General features: G+C 38.7%; 1 protein-coding gene across 5 annotated transcripts; it reads left to right on the top strand.

Annotated features, from left to right (window-relative positions):
- The first annotated feature begins 1,536 nt into the window (after window positions 1-1,536).
- On the top strand, window positions 1,537-21,940 carry DPY30 (dpy-30 histone methyltransferase complex regulatory subunit). Of its 5 annotated transcripts, XM_072770618.1 has the most exons (7): window positions 1,537-1,827; window positions 6,496-6,551; window positions 11,471-11,567; window positions 11,668-11,739; window positions 11,825-11,872; window positions 18,533-18,675; window positions 21,588-21,940. In XM_072770618.1, exons 4-7 carry the CDS (start codon window positions 11,704-11,706, stop codon window positions 21,658-21,660), a joined length of 300 nt encoding a protein of 99 aa, XP_072626719.1. In that variant the 5' UTR covers window positions 1,537-1,827; window positions 6,496-6,551; window positions 11,471-11,567; window positions 11,668-11,703; the 3' UTR covers window positions 21,661-21,940. The 5 variants fall into 5 exon arrangements, with proteins under 5 accessions (XP_072626719.1, XP_072626717.1, XP_072626716.1 ...); XM_072770616.1 differs by lacking the exons at window positions 1,537-1,827; window positions 6,496-6,551 and adding an exon at window positions 8,956-9,129; XM_072770617.1 differs by lacking the exons at window positions 1,537-1,827; window positions 6,496-6,551 and adding an exon at window positions 11,342-11,370.
- The last annotated feature ends 316 nt before the right edge of the window (window positions 21,941-22,256 follow it).

The following is a 22,256-nucleotide window of genomic DNA, read 5'->3' on the forward strand; positions in this document are numbered from 1 at the left end:
GGAGATGGAGCTGCAAAGTCTCTTGAAGCCTAAACTCTACATCTTCATGTTGTCATTTCTGCTGCATTCTGTTGTCAAAGAAATCACAAGGCCAACTCCAAAGTAAGAGATGGGAAATTAAATTCTATGCTTGATGGAGGAGTGGCACACTGCAAAGGAGGCATATATATAGATAGGGATAGAAGGAATTGTTGTGCCATCTCTGCAAGAAATCTTTTTTTTAAAGATTTTATTTATTTATACATGAGAGACACACAGAAAGAGGCAGAGACATAGGCAGAGGGAGAAACAGGCTTGAGACATAGGCTCCTTGAGGGAACCTGATGTGGAACTCCATCCCAGGACCTGAGATGGGATCAGGGACCCCAGGGATCACACGTGACCTGAGCCAAAGGCAGATGTTCAACCACTGAGCCACCCAGGCGTCTCTCTGCAAATTATCATAGTGATTATGTGTAGAATTTCCTTTTACCTCAAGTTCAGAGTTTCAGCTTAAATTTTAGATAAACTGCTCATCTAAGAAAGCATTTCCCAACCATTTTTCTGAATCATAAAAACCTTCTTAGTTTTAATCATGAGCTAAATTAAATCAACACACGTAATTTTAAGGTGACAGCAACAATGATAATCATGACTAGGACCACCAGCTAATATTTATTGAATCCATATTCTGGGTTAACCCGGTTAATTTATACTCTCTTATTCAACCATCATTATTTGAGTTAAGCATTGCTGTCTCATTTTTTATTTATTGTTTATCCCCCCATTTTTAAAAATAAGGAACTTGAAGCTCTAATAGTCTGTTACTTGCCCAAACATATTAATGACACATACCATTTCAGGGCTTCAGGGAGTTAAAGTAAAAATGTAGGCTTCCAAAGAAAAGCATTTTTACATAGTCTGTTTATATACTCTCAATTATGAAATAATTGTTTCTTCAGCCCCTAGAGCAGGAGTGATGTTTTGTTCCTTGGCATCCTGGTGTTGAGTCTCCAGCCTCAATAAATTCTGTTTCTTTTACACCCACAGTGTTATTCCAGAAACCAGACGTTCCTGGGATTTCACTTTGGAGTCATCTCAATCCACATCTCCTGCCTCTTGGAATTATGTCCCAGGCAAACCCATTTTTCTGAAGTGACCTCTTCCTAAATCTGCCTCAAGAGAAATAGTGCCGAGCTGTAATCCTGGCCTGATAGTCTGCCTAGATTGAAGATCCTAACCTCAGTCATTTAACCTACAGTGTGATGGCCTCCCAGTTTTCAGATGGGAAGAACTTGCAGACACTTAATCTTGAAGGGAATCTGGGCCAGCTTCACCAGAACAAAAAGCAGGAGCTGAGTACTGTGCTAACTAATCCAGGACATTTGGTCACCGTATCACTTTAACCCATTAATTTATTTACCAAGTGACTATCACCAGATAGTTTTGGGGCAATTTTAGCCCTACTTCTCTTCTAAGGAATTCCTCAAACCTTCAGCTTGAGAGATGCTGGATTATTTGAAGTAGGGATGAATGACAGCTATTAAAGACCTCTTCTTTTTTTTTTTTTTATTAAGATTTTTATTTATTTATTCATGAGCGACACAGCGAGAGAGGCAGAGACATAAGCAGGCTCCACGCAGGAAGCCTGATGTGGGACTTGATCCCGGGACTCCAGGATCACACCTTGGGCCAAAGGCAGGCGCTTAATTACTGAGCCACCCAGGCATCCCAAGGAGCTCCTTTTCAATTAAAAGAAAAAACTACAATAAAGTGGCCCACTTAGAACCAAGAGATTACTGATCTTGAAAAAGGCAGAAAATGAGAGAAACGAAGACATGGTTGGAGGTAAGGGAGGAGTAGAGTAACAATTGGGGGATTATTATCCTATAGCTGTGTTACTAAGCAAAAACATAATTGTGGAAACTAATCATTTCTTTTTATTGAGTCCACATTGTGATGCATATTATGCATTTATTTGTTAAACAAATTTGTATAGGGGATCCCTGGGTGGCTCAGCGGTTTAGCGCCTGCCTTTGGCCCAGGGCATAATCCTGGGGTCCCAGGATCTAGTCCCACATCAGGCTTCCTGCATGGAGCCTGCTTCTCTTTTTTTTTTTTTTTTTGGAGCCTGCTTCTCCCTCTGCCCGTGTCTCTGCCTCTCTCTCTCTCTCTCTGTCTCTCTGTCTCAGTCTCTCTCTCTTTCTCTCTCTCTGTCTTTCATGAATAAATAAATAAAATCTTTAAAAAAATGTATAAAGCACAGACAGCATGCCAGGCAATGAGTAAGGTGCCAAGAATATAGGAGGGAATAAAAGATACAGTAGCTAAAAAACTCAAGTAACAACTAGCAACAGTGGTGAGACATATAACATATAGGGGTTCCTGGTGTAGCTGTGGAATTCAAAAATGTATGTATGATATGAATGAAAAATATTATAAGAAATTGGAGAGTAGCATCCCCTTATTAAACAGGACAGCTGTTACTTAGCTCCAGCTGATTTTTGCCTTTCAAAAACATGTGGCATACTGTTGCCATACTTTTAAAACATCTCAAGAGAAACCAGAATTCTGAATTCTTATGTGAAATCTATGGCTGAGGAGATATTGGCTTAAAATTTAAAATCAAACAAACCAAAAACAAAACTGAGACACCAGTTTGAGATTCTCTAGTTTCCAGAGGATTTGTTTCTAGTGAAAGAGTGAATGAGCTCATGGTTTTGAAATAGTAGTAGGTGTAAGAGTATAAATTGTTATCTAACCTGCTCAACCTGATTTTTAAAACTATGATGCTGTGGAGGCATATGAAGAGGCAGTTAATACAGAATTTGAAATGCATGCCCTGGAATAGCAATTTAGATTGTCAGAGGGTATATTCAATCATCACTCTGAGTACTTGGTTATAGAAATTAGTATTATATTTCTATATTTATGGTGGGCAGGGCATGTTTACTCTAGCACCTGTGAAAAGCAGGGTAATTCACAACTGTTAGCACCAAGTGAACGTTGGGGCATGTAGAAAGAGTTGTCTGTTTTCAAGAGTGGTTTCTACCAACTGCAGTGACTTCAGAGAGCCTTCTTTATCCTTGACATCCTCCTTTCCACCTTGACAGGTAAGCTCAAATCCTATAGTCTGGTAGGGATACCTAAGTCTGTCCATTTACTCTCCTTTTTTAGTGTTTCAGTCTGTTTGATGTCCTCCTGCTCCTCCCAGCTTTGCTTAAATACTTATTCTTTGTTAATACTGCTCCAAAGACCCCTACTTACATATATCTCAACCTCATGCTGAACTTCTTTAGAATTTATGCTCTGTATCATTCAATCTAACCTTTAATCAGTTATTATCTTATATTGTCATTTAAATGTATCATGTATGTATATATATCTAATGTAAATGAACTAGAATACGAATTTACTGTAATTTATATTTATTTAAATTACTCAAGGGACACCTTGGTGGCTTAGTGGTTGAGCATCTGCCTTTGGCTCAGGGAGTGATCCTAGGATCCAGGATGGAGTCCCACATTGGGCTCTTTTTTTTTTTTTAAGATTTTTATTTATTTATTCATGAGACACACACACACAGGAGAGAGAGAGAGAGAGAGAGAGAGAGAGAGAGAGAGAGAGAAACACAGGCAGAGGGAGAAGCAGGCTCCATGCAGGGAGCCTGATGTGTGGGATTCGATCCCGGGACTCCAGGATCATGCCCTGGGCCGAAGGCAGGTGCTAAACCACTGAGCCACCCAGGGATCCCCGCACATCAGGCTCCTTGCAGGGAGCCTGTTTCTCCCTTCTGCCTGTGTCTCCCTCCCTCCCTCCCTCCCTCCCTCTCTGTGTCTCTCATGAATAAATAAATAAATCTTAAAAAAATAAATTCCTCAAGAGTTTAAGATCCCTTACATCACCTTCTTGGTGATTTGCTAGAAGGACTCATGGACTCAGAATATAGTCATAGCTATGATTTATTACAGCAAAAGGATAGAAAGCAAAATTAGCAAAGGGAAAAGGCACATGAGGCAAAGTCTGGAGAAAACCAAGCACCTGCTTCCAAGAGTCTTCTCTCAGTAGAATCACACAGGACATATTTAATTCCTCCAGCAATGAATTCTGACAACATGTGTGTAATATTGTCTACCATGACACTCATCAGAAACTCAGTGCTTGGGTTTTTACTGGAGCTGAGCATGTAGGCACCCTCTGGCTAAAATATACCAAAATTCCAGACTCCTAGAAGCAAGGCAGGTATATAGAAGAAACCATAGTGTTTGTACAAAAAGTTTAAGCCACTCTCATCATTTAGGGAAAGTTTTGTATTTGTGTAGGGAACTGTTTATCATTCAAATTCCCAGATACCAACCTTGGGAGCAGGCCTTTCTAAGGATAGCAGTTTCAGGCTTGCTATGTTAACTCTTTTCTACACACAACCCACAAATACTTGGGTGAAGGGAAGCGTGAACTGGAAGATTTTTCTTTTAGTACTATCATACAACTGATTAGACTGATTGCTCACATAAATATTCTTCTCCAACACTGCATGTGTTATGTACAACAAACTGTATATTTTCCAATTACAGAAAATTTATCTAAATGTTTTTACTCTATTTATTTATTTGAGAGAGGGAGAGAGAGGGAGAGAGTGTGAGCATGCAAATGGAATGAGGGGGAGAGGGAGAGAGAGAATCCCAGCAGGCTCCATGCCCAACGCGAGCCTACTGTGAGGCTTGATCATGACCTGAAACAAAATCAAGAGTTGGATGCTTAACTGACCAGGCCACATAGATGCTCCTATTTATTTTATTTTGTTTTGTTTTATTTTATTTATTTATTTTATTTTTAAAAGATTTTATTTATTTATTCATGACAGACACACACAGAGAGAGAGCGAGGCAGAGACACAAGCAGAGGGAGAAGCAGGCTCCATGCAGGGAGCCTGATGCGGGACTTCATCGGGTCTCCAGGATCACACCCTGGGCCGAAGGCAGCGCTAAACCACTGGGCCACTGGGTCTGCCCTAGTCTTTTTTTTTTTTTTTTTTTTTTTTAAGGTTTTATTTATTTATTCATGAGAGACACAGAAAGAGAGAGAGACAGAGACACAGGCCGAGGGAGAAGCAGGCTCCATGCAGGAAGCCCTATGCGGGACTCGATCCAGGGACCCCAGGATCACTGTTTGAGTCAAAGGCAGGAGCTAAACCGTTGAGCCACCCAGGGATCCCCATACCCTAGTCTTTTTATTTTAAAGCAAATTCATGCTTTTAGGGGGGAAAAAGTTCAAGCAATATACAAGTTTGGAAAAAACAAAGACTCCCTCAGCATTTTCCCTTTTAATATTTTGTTTTATATTCCTGGCTTTTTGCTATGCACATACAAATAAATACATACAAAAATAGATTCTTACTATAGAGATTTTCCTATAACATGCATTTTTTTTTCACACAAAATTATGTAGCAAATGTTTTTCATACCAGTACCTATGGATCTATTTTAATCTTTTCAGTGTTTACACACTAGCCCATTGTATTATCATAATTTAACCTATTCCCAATTTTTTTCCGCTAAAAACTATGGTACAATAAGTATCCTTCAATTCATACTTTTTTTTTTTTTTTTTTTGTATTTCTATGGGATAAAGTTGTGGAAGTAGAAATGGTGTGCCAAAGTGAAAATTCTGTTTTAGTTTATCCCTCTTATGGTAAACTATCTTGAAGTCTTTATATAACATGCAGCAATGAATTTTTTTTTTTTTTTGAGAGAGAGAGAGAGTGAGAGAGCAGGAAGGGGCAGAAGGAGAGGAAGAGAGAATCCTAAGCAGGCTCCACACTCTAGCCTGGAGCCTGACGTGAAACTCAGTCTCACAACCATGGGATCATGACCTGAGTGGAAATTAACAGTTGGGCACTTAACCAACTGAGCCACCTAGGCACCCCAACAGTATTTTTTGACTGGCTATTCAGCGTCCATTCCCTTTCTTTTCCATTCCTACCCATTCTAAGGCTTTCTCTTGTAGAACCAATCCCCTCCCATTATATAATGTTCATACAATTCCAGTGGGATCAACTACTACCAGGTCACATCCTTGTCACTGTTGAGGAATGGACAGTAATTCAGGTCCATGCTAGTCAGTACATGACATCCACTTTATCAACGTAACCGGTTCAAAATGGACAGATCAAAGCAAAGTTCATACTTGTGGTACATGGGTGGACCTAGAGAAGTGATGCTTTGTTTTTGAATGTGAAAAAGAAAGCATGTTGTCCTGAGTACTTCTAGCAATGATTTCTTTACCATGAGAAAGCAGCCTGAGATTGAAGCTGATACATTAAAGAGATGAAGGTAGGAAAATTGTAGACAAACAGTATAAAAGCCAGACTAGACCTTGTTAGATACCCACCTTACTACCAGGGTTTTCAATTGTTACTCAAAAGTCTGGTTTGTTGCTTAACAAACTGGAATTGAGATTTGTTACTGGAATCCCAAAGGATACTAACTGATACATTTGTCCTCTATTTATGCACAGCCTGGAGCACAATCTTTGGAATGAGATGGATATGGGTTGAAATTTCAAGTAGCCATGTGAGTATGTAACATTATGTGACAATTTTGTTTTCCTTTTTTTTTTTTTTTTTAAGTAGGCATCACACCCAGGGTGGAACCCAACACAAGGCTTGAACTCACGACTCTCAGATCAAGACCTGAGCTGAAAAAGAGTTGGACGCTAAATTGATTGAGCCACCCAGGCACCCTGACAATTTTCTGAATCAATTTTATTATTTTCTTTATGGGGATAATTGTATCTGTTTTACGGGGGGATTACAGTATTATGTAGTAGAATATGTAAATCACTTCACTTGAACCTAGTTGGGAATTCTAATTCAATTTTTTTAAATTCAGGTTTTTTAGGGGGGTTCTCTCTTATATGGATACATCAGCAATGCATTCTGATAATGATACTATAAAGAAAAACACATTTACATAGTAATCTGGTATTAAAATTAGATAGCATAACTACCAATTTCTATTTTGCTGCCCATGTTTGTCTTTAAGTAGAGAAAAGGTTTCAGGGCATCTGGCTGGCTCAGTAGAGTATGTGACTCTTGATTTTGGGATTATAAATTCTAACCTACGTTGGGGGTAGGGATTACAAAAGGGGGGGGATGGTTTCTTTTTCTTTTTTTAATTTTTATTTATTTATGATAGTCACAGAGAGAGAGAGAGAGAGAGAGAGAGAGAGAGGCAGAGACACAGGCAGAGGGAGAAGCAGGCTCCATGCACCGGGAGCCCGACGTGGGATTCGATCCCGGGTCTCCAGGATTGCGCCCTGGGCCAAAGGCAGGCGCCAAACCGCTGCGCCACCTAGGGATCCCTATTCATGTCTTTAAAAGGCCATTTGGGGGTCACCTGGGTGGCTCAGTGGTGGCATCTGTCTTTGGTTCAAGGCATGATCCTGGGGTCCCAGGATCGAGTCCCACATCAGGGTCCCTGGAGGGAGCCTGCTTCTCCCTCTGCCTATGTCTTTGCCTCTCCGTGTGTCTCTCATGAATGTATAAATAAACAAAATCTTTTTTTTTAAAGCCTATTTAGCATATTATTTGGTATACCAATATTTCTGAGATGATGGTGATGGGGTGGTTGGGCATGGGGTTTGGTAGCAGAGACACAGGAGCTATGGGTAAAGTAGTTGTCTTTTTATCAGCCACCAGAGAGACTTCCTTGGAAAATGACTTCCTTCCAAATCTGGAATATATATTTCTAGGTCTTCTTCAGAGGTAGTTGGTGTCCCTTCCCACAAATTGTCCTCAGAGGGCCCATTTACACTCAATACACTCTATGTCTTCCTTTGCAAATACGTTAGCGTTTTTGTGTATGAGTGTGTACTGAATCATGTACTTTATTTGAGCACTTTCTCCCAAATTAATTAAAAGAAAACAGAATAGGAACAAAAAAGGTGACTATGGGGACACTGGGGTGGTTCAGTGGTTGAGCCTTTGGCTCAGGGTGTGATCCCAGAGTTCTGGGATCGAGTCCAACATTGGGCTTCCTGCATGGAGCCTGCTTATTCCTCTGCCTGTGTCTCTGCCTCTCTCTCTCTCTTGCTGTCTCTCATGAATAAATAAAATCTTTTTAAAAAGTAGTCTATGTTATTATAACAAAGCAGTAGTTATAGATAAAATAGAATGTCTCACTTATATAGCTTCACACAAAGCAGTTTCATCTATTTTATCTCATTTGATCCTCTACACGAATTATTATCCTAATCTATATGTGTAAAAACATGAAGCTCAGAAGAGTTAAACTATTTGTTTACTTCCACATGGCAAACAATGAAGGAATCAGGTTCTAATACTCATCTAATTACAAATCAAGTGTTTTTCTACTATATATATTACATTATTCCTAAGTCGATTTTGTCTAATAGGCTAGTGTTTTATTTTTTATTTTTATTTTTTAAAAGATTTTATTTATTTATTTGAGATAGAGCAAGAGAGAGAATACATAAATCAGGGGTGGGTGGAGGGCAGCAGAGGGAGAGGGAGAAGCAGAATCCCCATTGAGCAGGGAGCCCAATGTGGGGCTCCATCCCAGGACCCAGAGGTCATGACCTGAGTTGAAGGCAGACTCTTAACAGACTGAGCCACTCAGTGGCCCCAATAGGTTAATGTTTTTTTTTTTTTTTAATTTTTATTTATTTATGATAGTCACAGAGAGAGAAAGAGAGGCAGAGACACAGGCATAGGGAGAAGCAGGCTCCATGCACCGGGAGCCCGACGTGGGATTCGATCCCGGGTCTCCAGGATTGCGCCCTGGGCCAAAGGCAGGCGCTAAACCACTGCGCCACCCAGGGATCCCTAGGTTAATGTTGCACCAAGTCTGTAAAAAGGGGGTCAAGCACATAATTTTTCTTTATTATTCTGGATTCTAGAATTCTAGTTCTAGAATCTATAAACTACTGTTTATTCTAAACTTCAAGAAAGACAAGTCTAGAGTGGTGCTTTGGTGCAAGTGCTTGCCTTCCCTATACATTCACTTCTTTTAAAAAACATTTATTGAATATAAGAAATATATGTGGAGATGAATATAACAAATTTTTGCCTTTGAAGAACTAAAAAATCTAATTGTGTTTAACTGCACACAACATATAAGGCAGGATGAGGTAAGTGCTTAGTAGAAAGACATGATAAAAGCAGATGAGAGGAGTCTTGAACCAAGTTTGGAATGACAAGGCCAAATGAGAGTTAAATGTGCTTCTCATTCTTCTAATTTATCCCTCTCTAGAGTACACATTATTGCCAATTTCTGTCATAATCATAATTCTCAGGGTCCATCCTCTTTATAATTTTTTAAAGATTTTATTTATTCATTAGAGACAGGGAGAGAGAGGGAGGGCGGGCACAGGCAGAGGGAGAAGCAGGCTCCACACAGGGAGCCTGATGTGGGACTTGATCCTGGGATTTCAGCATCACACCCTGGGCCTAAGGCAGGCATCAAACTGCTGAGCCACCCAGGGATCCCCTAGAATTTTTAATTTCATATAAGAACTCAGTATTCTGCAGTCTCTTCAATTAACTTTATAGGTCCTATCATTTTCTTGCTAAGTCATTAACATCATTTCTAGCTGTCATTTTTTCCCCTCCCATCTCTCTGCTGTGATGGTGTGTTCTTTTTTTCCACATGTTGTAAATATAAAAAAATTTGGTGAAGCTTTTTTGTAAACCTCACATAAGTTTTTCCTGGTTTGAGAGAAACCTGGCTGATAGTTAATTATTCTGTTTACTCCTTTTGGTAATCATATATGCATGTATCTTACACACACACATAAAGATATATATGATCTTTAGTAGTGTCATTGTATGTATTTGTATTCAGTTTTGACTATGGATCAACTCCATATATGCTGTGAACCTTAGTATGTACCAGGCACTGTATGAAGTACTAAGTTACATAAGACAGGTCCCTGTCTCGAAGGAGCTCAGTCTAGCTTCTCTTTTACTAAAACTGTCAGTACTTAGAAAACATAAATTAGCAGTTCTCAATTACTTTCTGGAATTTGGAAATATTTATTGAGTGCTTGCTTGCTATATATTAAGAAATCCACGAATATATGATAATATAGCAATGTACATAACTGTTAAGTTTCCCCAACTCTTTTCTAGACATATTTACTGTTATTTCCCACTCCTGAAAAGCATTTAATCTTAATTTATGTATTAGTAAATTTCTGTATCCTTTATATATGTGTCCACATCTTTGCGTCAGTCCTACATGAAACATCCTCAAGATGCCTTATGGTAACTGCCACCAATTACAATATTAAACAAGTAAACATCACAAAATTAAACTTTAAAAACATACGCAAAAAAAATAAATAAAAAATAAAAATGTACACATAAATCTAGTTCCCAAATTCATTTAGATTTTCATCTGTTCAGTTTTTGCAGAGGAGCAAAACTTTTTTAGTTGTATTCTTTCTTTTTCAAAACTTAATGTTATAATCATAAATGTTTCTGTATTTCTGGAATCATGACTTTCAATAGCTTACCTCCCCTTATATTGGTATGACATAATCTAGTCTCCAAATATTTAATATGAAGTTTTCAAACTTTCATACTACAGAGTGCAACTACAAATGGGACTGTTGAATTAAAGGTAGGAACTTTAATGAGTGTTATCACTTGTATTTACATTAAAATAAATGGCAAAAAAAAAAAAAAAGGCATTTATTGGGATCCGAGCAATCCTGTTTGCTATTTACGAGCTGTAAGTAGAAGGCAAATGATCCTTTGTGTTTTTTTTTTCCCCCACAAATGCAATAGTATCAACAGTAGCACACTTTGGAAAGCCAGTTGCTTTTTGCAAACTTTGATACAAATGTAAGGTAGCATTAACACCGCAGATTCGCAGATTGGAGGTCTTGAGCAAGGCTTACCGGGAAATCCTCAAACACTGCTTCTTCCCCCACCTTTTTAGAGTAAAACACTGACATTCTTTCGCCGACTGCTTGGCTTAGGTCTGATTTTTCGTTCAGAACCACCCAGGGAGTGGGTGACTGAGCTTCCGCAGAAGCTCTCCCAAAAGCGGCACTGGGGGCTGGGCGGGCCGAGCCCCTGCCCGCTGTGGTGGTCCCGGGGTCTGCAGCTGGGGTGGCGCTCGCCTCGGTGTGCAGGCTGCAGAGCCAGTCTGCCGCAACCTTCGAGGCCCGGTCTCGGCCCGGTCTCGGCCCGGTCTCGGCCAGGACGCCCCGCCGACTGCAGCTGGGGAACCTGGACTCCGGCCGGGCGCTAGCCGCTCCCCGCCCCCGGGCCCCGCGGGGAGCGGGCGGGGGCGGGGGCGGGGGAGGGGGGAGTTCTGCGCAGGCGCGGCAGTCGTGCGACATCCGTCACTTACGGCTGAAGCGGTTTGTGCTGGGAGTTGGTGGCGCGGTGCAGGGCTCTTAAGAACGAGCGGCTTGGGCGCGGGTAATCAGCTCCCTCTCCCCTCTTTCCCACCTCTTCTAGGTTCTTGGGACCACCGCGGAGCTTCCGGACCTGATGCGGGCGCCCTGTCTTGGACTGTCCCACCTTGCTCTGCTGCTCCGGGTGCTCCCGCGCCCAGGTGGGGGTGAGGGGCGGGGTCGGGGGCTGGGCTGGACTCCATCCTGGCATCTTCGTGTGGAAATCTCCCGGGTAACTCACGGTTCTTCTTGTTTTCCAAGACTGGTTTCCGGGGATTGTGACTTGCAGGGTCCGCCATGGAGCCAGAGCAGATGCTGGAGGGGCAGACGCAGGTACCAGGAGGCCCTGGCTTCAGGGGGGCGGTGTGCAGCGAGAAGGGGTGGCTCACGTCTCAGTGACCTGTGTTTTGTTTCCTAGGTTGCAGAAAACCCTCACTCTGAGTACGGTCTCACAGACAATGTGGAGGTAATTTCGCCCACTTCTTATGCCGCATCTGAACGTCTCTTATGAGCTGGAGCAAACTTGGGATCCTTTTTTTTTTTTTTTTTTTTTAAATTAAAAAAAATTTTTTTTACTAGGTTGCTTTGCACAAGGCAAAACTCTATCAACATGAACTAAATAGTATCAAATCATGGGTAGCTTGTTTTATTAGCAGTAGTAATACCTCGTGCCATGCAGACGTTCACATTAGTTTTGAGTCAAGAGGTTGAACTTCTGAAAGTGATATAAAGAAACAAACATGCGTTACTAATGGAGACTGGCCAATCGTTTGGCTTGCTGGGTATTAATGAATCTGTTGGAACATTGCTTTGGAAAAAAAAAAAGCACGTTTAAAATTACACCCATTGTCTTTGTAGCAGAATAGTGTTCTCATGGAGTTAACATGTAATAAATGTTGATTTCTCTGCTGTTCAGTAGAAGATGCGATGCCGTTGGAAGCTATAACACATAATAGACCTTGGTTTTTGTCTTAGTGAAGTCTGAATTCAAAGACTACCTGTGAAAAACATACAAAAGAAGATAGACTTTCTTAGAGCTTTTTCATAGAAGTGCTAGGAGGTGGTTGTTCAAAAGTAGAGGTTATTTTGTAAATGAATGAGTAAATGCCAGGACAAAAGAATTAGCCAAAGCTGGGTAGGATTGGTTAGGAAAATAGAGGCTTCCGGGAGATGTGTGCGTTTTATTGGGAGCGGGTGGGGAAGGAGACATTGCCAGTGATTAAGTTTGGATAAATGCACATAACTATTTCCAAGCTGCTAATATTTCTTTGTTTGTGCTGTGTACCAGACACACTGCTAAGTAATTTACATGTATCTTTAGTCCTATAAAGCTCAGGGAAGTTGAATACCTTGTGCAAAGTCACCAGGAAGTATAGTGGAGGGCTGTGTGTTAAACGTAGGCAGGTTGACGTTTTTGAGGTACAGTTAAATTGTCTTGACAGTCTTGATCAGCTACTAGAGTTCCCTGGTATGTGGAATAACCACTCTGCCTTACAAAATTGCTAGGAATGTTTCTGGGTTTGATATCAGTATATTAAGAAAAACACTCATCTATTTTCATAATGTAACCTTTAATTGAATCTGAAGATATTTTACACCACTTTGTATTTCATTTACAAACTTCTTTATAGACATCAGGAGTCTTGTCTTTTCTTTCTTTTCCTTTCTTCTTTTCTTTTCTTTTTTTCAGCAGTCTTTTCTTGATGATGTTTGTATATGAAGGCAGAGTCATGATAGAGAAGAGCAGTGATTCCCAAAGGCTTTCTCTCAGGTTCTCAGACCAATTTCCGTGGTAGTGAGAAAAAAAAATGAGAGTAGAGGGAGTGTTTGATACACTCTTTGGTGATTGGTCTTCTGCTTCTATAATTTCATTTTAAGATTTTATTTATTGATGACAGAGAGAGAGAGAGAGAGAGAGAGAGGCAGAGGCAGAGACACAGGCAGAGGGAGAAGCAGGCTCCATGCAGGGAGCCTGACGTGGGACTTGATCCTGGGTCTCCAGGATCACACCCTGGGCTGAAGGCAGCACCAAACCTTTGAGCCACCGTGGCTGCCCTGCTTCCATAGTTTTAAAATGCTCATTCCTTTAATGTATTAATGTGGTAGTAAAATAATAATTATGTTTGTTTGTAAGATTTTACTTGGCAAAACAGAGTTGACATCCCTATGTTAGTCCTTTTGTTCATAGTGTAATTTTTAATTTGTTGTGGTATTTGAGAGTCTGGAAATCAATACTGGATAGTTGCTGCTACTTTTTCTCTTACTCTATTTCTGCCTTTAATGGCTTATAAGTTATAATTTCTTTTTAGGTGCTTGCTTTATAGTTTATACATGCAAGTTTGACTTCACAATTTACCTTCAAGTGGCATTATTTCTTTTTGTGTAGAGTATAAGAACCTTACTTGTAACAAGGGCTCTTGGGTGCCTCAGTCAGACTCTTGGTTTCAGTGTAGATCCCCCGTTGCTTGGGTTGTGAGGTCCAGCCCCTCATCAGGCTCCTAGTTCAGCAGGAGGTCTGCTTGAAAGATTTTCTTCCTCTGCCCTTTCCCCAGCTCGGTCCCTCTCTCAAAATAAATAAATAAATCTTAAAACAAACAAACAACAGTATTGTCCCATTTTCTATCAACTGACCTTTGGACTGTTGTTATGTTTTACTTCTATGTATAAGTCCTGTAATTCATTTTTTTTTCTTTTTCTTTCTTTCTCTCTCTTCTTTTTTTTCTCTTTTTTTTTAAGATTTTATTTATTTATTCATGAGAGACACACAGAGAGAGAGGCAGAGACACAAGGCAGAGGGAGAAGCAGGCTTCATACAGGGAGCCTGAAGTGGGACTTCATTCCAGGTCTCCAGGATCACGCCCTGGGCCAAAGGGAGTACTAAACCGCTGAGCCACATGGGCTGCTGCATTATATTTTCCTTAAAAATTTAATTATCTTTATTTTATTTTATTTTTAAAAATATTTTATTTATTTATTCATGAGCGACAGAGAGAGAGAATGGCAGAGACACAGGCCCAGGGAGAAGCAGGCTCCATGCAGGGAGCCCAACATGGGACTTGATCCCGGGACTCCAGGATCACGCCCCGGGTTTAAGGCGGTGCTAAACCGCTGAGCCACCCTGGCTGCCCAGTTAATTATCTTTAAAGAGATTTTTCTGAATATCTGAAAAGTCATTATTTTGTCTTTTTTTTTTTTTTTTATTGGTCTTTATTCCTGAGATATTTTTGCTGGTATAGATTTGTTCCACTGTCTTTTTGGCTGACATCATTTCTGATAGGAAATATGCAATCACTTCTGTCTTTGCGTCTCCATATTTAATGTCTCTTCTTTTGGTGCTTTTACGATTTTATTACAGGTTTTTTTTTTTTTTTTTTTTTTTTTTTTAAGATCTGTTTATTTATTCATGAGAGACACAGACTGAGAGAGAGGCAGAGACATAGGCAGAGAGAGAAGCGGGCTCCTTGCAGGGAGCCCAATACAGGACCGGATCCAAGATCCCAGGATCCCATCCTGAGCTGAAGGCAGGTGTCCAACTGCTGAGCAACCCAGGCGTCCCTTATTTCAGGTTTTAAATAATTTGATTATGATGTGTCTTTGTGTAGGTTTTTTTTTTTTAAATTATGCAGCTTGTGCTTAGGATTCATCGAGTTTCTTGAATCTGTGGATTTAGAGTTTTTGTGAAATTAGGAAAATTTCAGCTTTTATTTCTTCAAGTATTTTTAAGTACTCTGTAAGCTTAATTATGTTTTCCTCTCTTGAAGATGTGGAAGATGTTATAAGAAATGGTTTACAGCACTGCCTATTTTATTATCTGTATCATTTCTGGGTCTGTTTCTGTGGATTAAAATTTTTCCTCATTAGGGGTAGTATATACCTGCTTCTTTGCCTGTGTAGTGACTTTTTATCAGAGGCTGGGCATTGTGCATTTTACCTTGTTGGATACTGGCTATTTTTGTATTCCTTCAAACATTCTTGAGCTTCCTTCTAGGACTCAGTTAAGTTACTAAGAAACAATTTGATCCTTTCCAGGTTTGCTTTAAACTCTGTTAGGACCACACTAGCCTTTAATTTAGGGCTAATATCCTCCTCTTACATCTCCCCTGGAGCTCCATGTAGTACAGTTTTCCAATTTTGGGTCACAGGAACATGAACTATTCTTGGCCTCATGTGAGCTCCAGGGATTGTGTCTCTTCATTCCAGGTGCCCTGGGTAGTTATCCTGTATGCATGCACGATAAGTATTCACCTAAAGACTGCAAGGCAATCTCTTTAATTTCTTTCTGAATATACCTTTCTTCTTCATGCACTCTTCAATACTCTGTCCTACAAATTCTTTTTTTTTTTTTTTAATTTATCTATGATAGTCACACAGAGAGAGAGAGAGAGAGAGAGAGAGGCAGAGACACAGGCAGAGGGAGAAGCAGGCTCCATGCACCGGGAGCCTGACGTGGGATTCGATCCCGGGTCTCCAGGATCGCGCCCTGGGCCAAAGGCAGGCGCCAAACCGCTGCGCCACCCAGGGATCCCTGTCCTACAAATTCTAGTTGTCTTATTTCCCTGAAGTTTTAAGTCTGTCTTCTCAGCTCAAGGAGACTGCTGGGCTCTGCTTTGGTTCTCTGCATTGCATCCTATAAATTTTCTAGGCAGGAGGCGGTAACCTGGGATAATCCTAGTGCTCACCTTATTTTTTCCTCATATTTGTGATCAATGTTATATACCCTTAACACCTTTTACCTTTTAGGGAGGTGGTAATTTGGATGTATATATTTTTAGATTAATTCAGGATTTGGGCTTAACTAAAATTAAGCATGGCTGTTGGCACATAGTGGATATTCATTAAATGTTTGGATGAAAAAAATAAGAATATTTAGTCAAGGGATTTATTATTACATCTACAGGAATTGTTTAGGCATTGTTGATTCTTATTGAAGGCATTGAAATGTCATGTAACCGACTAGTTTTTGTCCTCCATGTGAATTATCTGTTGAAGTTTACCAAGGAACAATAAATTCTTTTTTTATTTATTTATTTATTTATTTATTTTTTTAATTTATTTATGATAGTCACAGAGAGAGAGAGAGAGGCAGAGACACAGGCAGAGGGAGAAGCAGGCTCCATGCACCAGGAGCCTGACGTGGGATTCGATCCCGGGTCTCCAGGATCGCGCCCTGGGCCAAAGGCAGGCGCTAAACCGCTGCGCCACCCAGGGATCCCGGAACAATAAATTCTTAATCCATGAGCAAACAGATAGCTATTTTACACATTAATTAAGCACAGAAGATTATTGTCTCTTATGTTTCAAAATAAGATGAAAAAATCATGAGCAAAATTAGAATAGTTGGCTGACATAGTTGTGGGAAGTGTCTTTGGAAATCATGGTGTATATATATCGTAGGTATATGATTAAAGTTTTTGTTTTTTACCACTTTTTACAAAATAAAATTGTCTAAAAAATTAAGTCTAGAAAATGTTATTTTGTTGTTGACTCATTTATATCCAGTGTGAGTATAATTGAAACAAAAGTTCATTTTTAATTTTTATTTATTTTAATTTTTTTATTTTTTAAAGATTTTATTTATTCATAGAGACACAGAGAGAGAGAGGCAGAGACACAGGCAGAGGGAGAAGCAGGCTCCATGCAGGGAGCCCGACGCGGGACTCAATCCCGGGTCTCCAGGATCACACCCCAGGTTGCAGGCGGTGCTAAACCGCTGTGCGCCACTGGGGCTGCCCAAAAGTTCATTTTTTAAAAATGATTTTATTTTTAGTAGTCTTTACACCCAATGTGGGGCTCAAACATACAACCCAAAGATCAAGAGTTGCATGCTCCACTAACTGAGCCAGTATGGCACCCCAATATTTCATTTATTTTTAAAAAATTTTTTAAAAAAGATTTTATTTATTTATTCATCAGAAACACGGGGGGGTGGGGGGAGGCAGAGACACAGGCAGAGGGAGAAGCAGGATCCATGCAGAGAGCCCGATGTGGGACTGGATCCTGGGTCTCCAGGATCAGGCCCTGGGCTGAAGGCAGCGCTAACCGCTGAGCCACTTGGGCTGCCCCCAAAATTACATTTAAATGAAAGTGTTCTTAATAGTGTTTTGCCTTTTAGGTAGCCACTTATTTCTAATTTTCTAAAATGTTTGATTTGTAAAAGAATGAAAAGTTTTTCAATAAAGTAGTTTTTGATGCTCTGGATGTCAGATGAATCTACATGAAAGACCTAAAATTTGAAGGTTCTTAGGAGTAGAAAGTATGTCATTGTTTCTTAAACATCATTTAAATACCATATTAATGATCTTTTCTGTATTAGTAATTCTACCATTTTTTGGCTGTCATTCGATTAATATTTTTTTATTCTATTCACTTTAAAAAATCATGAATGCAAAAAAAAATCATGAATGCATTTCTGTAAAAAAGAAACAAATGGAAAGGCATTCTCAATTTGATAGAGGCTAACCATAAAAATAAAAACAGTGAATACAAAATGGTAGTAAATTTTAGCTATATTCTATTGCCTTTGGAAAGCTCTGAGCCTGAGGCCTGCTGTCTCTGTTAAGAGACTTTAGCAAGTGTTACAGAAGTGTTACAGACCTATTAAGTACCTAAGTGAGACTTTGTCCTTGATACGTCTGTGATGAAAGAATTGAAACAGGTCTAGCTTTCTTACTGTGCTTCAGTGCTACTTAGTGTCAGACTTTTTTGAAGCATAGTGTAAGAAGGTATTCTTATGAAAAAAACAGTAGCACTTGTATTTACTCCTCAACAGGCAGAAGGAAAGGGAGAAAAGGATCTGGAGATACTGGGGTATATGGGCTGACTCGGTCCATAGGGCATGCAATAGTTGATCTCGGGCTCATGAGTTTAAGCCCTATGTTGGGTGTGGAGCCTACTTAATTTAAAAAACTAAGTAAAAGAATGAGATCCTATGGTGCCTTCAGAGAGAAAAGGTTTAAATGGAATTTAGGGATGGGTCTGGTTTTTATTTTGGCAGAAAGATTTGCTATTCAATATCAGCTTTTCTAGTCATTGATTCTCTTAGTGTCATCTTATCATTAATTTTTGTTTAGCATTCAAAATAATCCAGTTATTTGTAATATACATGCATGTTTTTTGAATCCACTAGAGGATAGTAGACAATGAGAAGATTAATGCAGAAAAGTCATCAAAACAGAAAGTGGATCTCCAGTCTTTGCCAACTCGTGCCTACCTGGATCAGACAGTTGTGCCTATTTTATTACAGGGCCTTGCTGTGCTTGCAAAAGAAAGGTAAGACAATAGTATCTGTAAATGGAGTTATCAGAGAAAAAATAAAGACTTCTCTAATTGAAATATTGTTATCATTAGTTATGCTGAGTTATTTTTAAAATATAGGGAATTTATAGATATTAGAGTTTTAAAAAAAATAAGTCAGCCATAACTGAATTCAGATACTTTCATTTATCTGTACTAGTCTTGGATCATATGTATATTTATAAAGCTTTCTAGTCATGGTGTACATGTAATTTTATATGTCTTTTTTACTTTATAACAGAAAACTATTTCTATATCTCTGCATAGCCTTTGTGATTATAATTTAAATTATAACGATACTGCAATTAATTTAGCCATTTTTTCATTGTTGAACACTTAGGTCCAATTTCCTTTGTTAATATAGGTTAGGCAATTTATATGTTTTCATGTGTCTTTTGCTTTTGTTAAATTACTTAAAAAGATTTTATTTATTTATTTGAGAGTGTGCCTATGTGAGGTGGGGGAGAGGGAGAGGGAGAGGCAGCCTCCCCGCTGAGCAGGGTGCTAACTTGGGACTTGATCTCAGGACCCTGGGATAAGGACTTGAACTGAAGGCAGATGCTTAATCGAATGAGCTATCCAGGCACCTTTGCTTAATTATGTTCTTGTGATACTTTTCCAAGAGTTAATTTGCTAGTTTGAGGAACGACTGTTGTTATGTAGTATATGATACATAAAATCATTTTTTCTGTCTAGAAGTTTATCCTTAAAGTTCTACTATCATAGCCTCAACAGCATGAGTGTTGCTATAAACTTTTCTTGCAAAGTTGTTTTTTTTTTTTAAGATTTTATTTATTTATTTGAGAGTGAGTGAGAGAGAATGAGAGAAGGAGCAGGGGGTGGGGAGAGGAAGAAGCAGACGTCCCGCTGAGCAGAGAGCCTCAGGTAGGGCTCAATCCCTGGATTCCAGGATCATAACCTGAGCTGAAGGCAGATGCTTAACTGACTGAGCCACCCAAGCGCCGCACTTGCCAAGCGGTTTTGATTTATATTTCTTTGTTAGCAACATTACAGTTTTTTTCTTTACATGTTTTTTCCTATTAATTCTACCTAAATTCTTTTTGTGTAAGCAAATCCAATAAGAAAAATGTTTTCTTAAATTATATGTATAAAATAGGATTTGTTTATGACTGCAAGATAGATCTTGGCTCTAATACTGTCAATTAAAGTATGGGCATCTTTTATATACATATATTTTTGTTCTTTATCTGCAGAAAGCCAGTATATGAGAAATTCTAAATATTACTTTAAATGCTAGAAGGAAAAATTTGAAGAAGTTTTTAGGTAACATGCTGTTAGTAAATATACTTTTTAAGTAAGGAATTCTGGCAAAATTATTCATGAAATTATATATAGTATGTGAAAAATTATATATAGTATGTGAAAAATTGTTTATGTCTAGGCAGTTCAAAAGACCTTACAAATTTAAGGGAATGTTTTGAGATCATTGTAAATTAATTCTAAATATGCCTTTTCATAGTAGGATTTTATTTTATTTTATTTTATTTTATTTTATTTTATTTTATTTTATTTTATTTTATATTTTTTTTTTGTTTTGTTTTGTTTTCATAGTAGGATTTTAAATAGCTGATTCCTCCAGCTTTTCATCTTTTGACTTGTTTTCTCAGCAAGAATAATTCATGGAAAAGTGATAAATATAAAATACATCTTTTGTTGACATTTTTCCCTAGTTTTATTGAGAAATAATTGACCTATATCACTGTATAAGCCTAAATGATATAGCATAGCATTTGATCTACATATATTGTGAAACGATACCATATCCATCATCTCACATAGATGCAATAAAAAGGAAAAAAAATAAAAAGAAATTTTCCTTTTGATGAGAACTCTTAGGCACTCCTGTCAACAAGTTTGCTATTATCACACAGCAGTGTTAGCTGTGGTCATTGTGTCGTATGTCATAGCCCTGGTGCTTATTCATCTTGTAACTGGAAGTGTGTGCCCTTCGATCACTTTTAATTCCCTTTCTTCCACCTCTGAATTTTAAAATATGTTTATGTTCTTAGTTGCTCTGTGTTGTAGCAGTATTAGAATTATTATTGATTTAAGTATTTGAAGTAAAATAGAGGTACATTTTTAGAATGAAACATACCAGAACTAACTTGTCCAAGTGACTATTGAATCCTTTGATTAATTTTTCAGGAGTTCATCCATTTGTCTCAATGATGCTACAGCCATTTTCTTATATTGTTTTTGTACTCTTATTGAAGGTTAATACCTGTGGAGAAAATTGTGCATATTGTAGGTGTATGGTTTGATGAATTTTCAGAACCCAAACATATCCACATAACTTGTGCTCAGATCCAGAAACTGAATACTGTCAGAATTCTCCCTTGTGACCTCTTTAAGTCATTATCCCCCCTGGGTAATCATCATCCCATTGTCAAAAATTACATTTTTGAAACTTGTGTTTTTATTTTTTTTTTATTTTTATTTTTTTTAAAGATTTTATTTATTTATTCATGAGAGACACAGACAGAGAGAGAGTAAGGCAGAGACACAGGCAGAGGGAGAAGCAGGCTCCATGCAGAAGCCCGATGTGGGACTAGATCCCGGGACTCCAGGATCATGCCTTGGACCGAAGGCAGGCACTAAACCGCTGAGCCACCCAGGGATCCCGAAACTTGTGTTTTTAGAGTTGTATTTATAATCAGATGTAAGCCATAGAAAACTTTCAGTCTCTTTTAACTATATTGTTGATTAACTTGCTTGCCTATTTCACTTACTGTATTTACTACAAATGGCCTTTGAGTGTAAAATGAAAATTAAACTGAAAAAGATGTATTTTCATTATGGAACAATACATTTAAATTAATACACTTAGAATATACATTTCTAAATTATGGATTTCTTTTCCCTTACAGACCACCAAATCCCATTGAATTTCTAGCATCATATCTTTTAAAAAACAAGGCACAGTTTGAAGATCGAAACTGACTTAATTGGGAAGAACAGAAAAATTTGGTTTCTACTGTAGATTTACATGATTAAGAGGCAGCTTTAATTGCCATGATTCCCCCCCCCCCCCCCCTTTTGGAAATATAAGAACCTTCAGGACAACAGAACTTATTTCCGGAATTGCAGAAGAAAACATATTTCCCTTATTTTGATTTAATCACCATACTTATTTAATGAGTGTATTCTGTGCAATTTTTTTCTCAGATTGTCTTTAACTTTGTTTTTAAAATAACCTTCAAAATAAACCGTTAAAGCGTCATTATTTGAAAGTAGTTTTTATTCTATATGGCAAATATTTATATGGCTCAGTTATTTTCATGAATTCCTTCTTTCTTGGGTCTTAGAGTACTGCAGGATGAAAATACACCAGAGTCGAGTTTAACATAAAATAAAAAAATCTCTGCCAGCTTTTCTCAGCGTTGTCCCTGGACCTCTTGGAGGGTGGGATCTTTGCATCTTCAGTTTTTAATATCAGAGGTAACTAATTCACAGTGAAGTTGTAGTACTGTTATAAGCATTGTGGAGGGTGTACAATATCCTTCATTGCCAGAACACTTGGTGGTAATAATGTAATA

The sequence above is a fragment of the Canis lupus genome, chromosome 12 (assembly GCF_048164855.1).
Source record: "Canis lupus baileyi chromosome 12, mCanLup2.hap1, whole genome shotgun sequence".
NCBI lineage: Eukaryota > Metazoa > Chordata > Mammalia > Carnivora > Canidae > Canis > Canis lupus.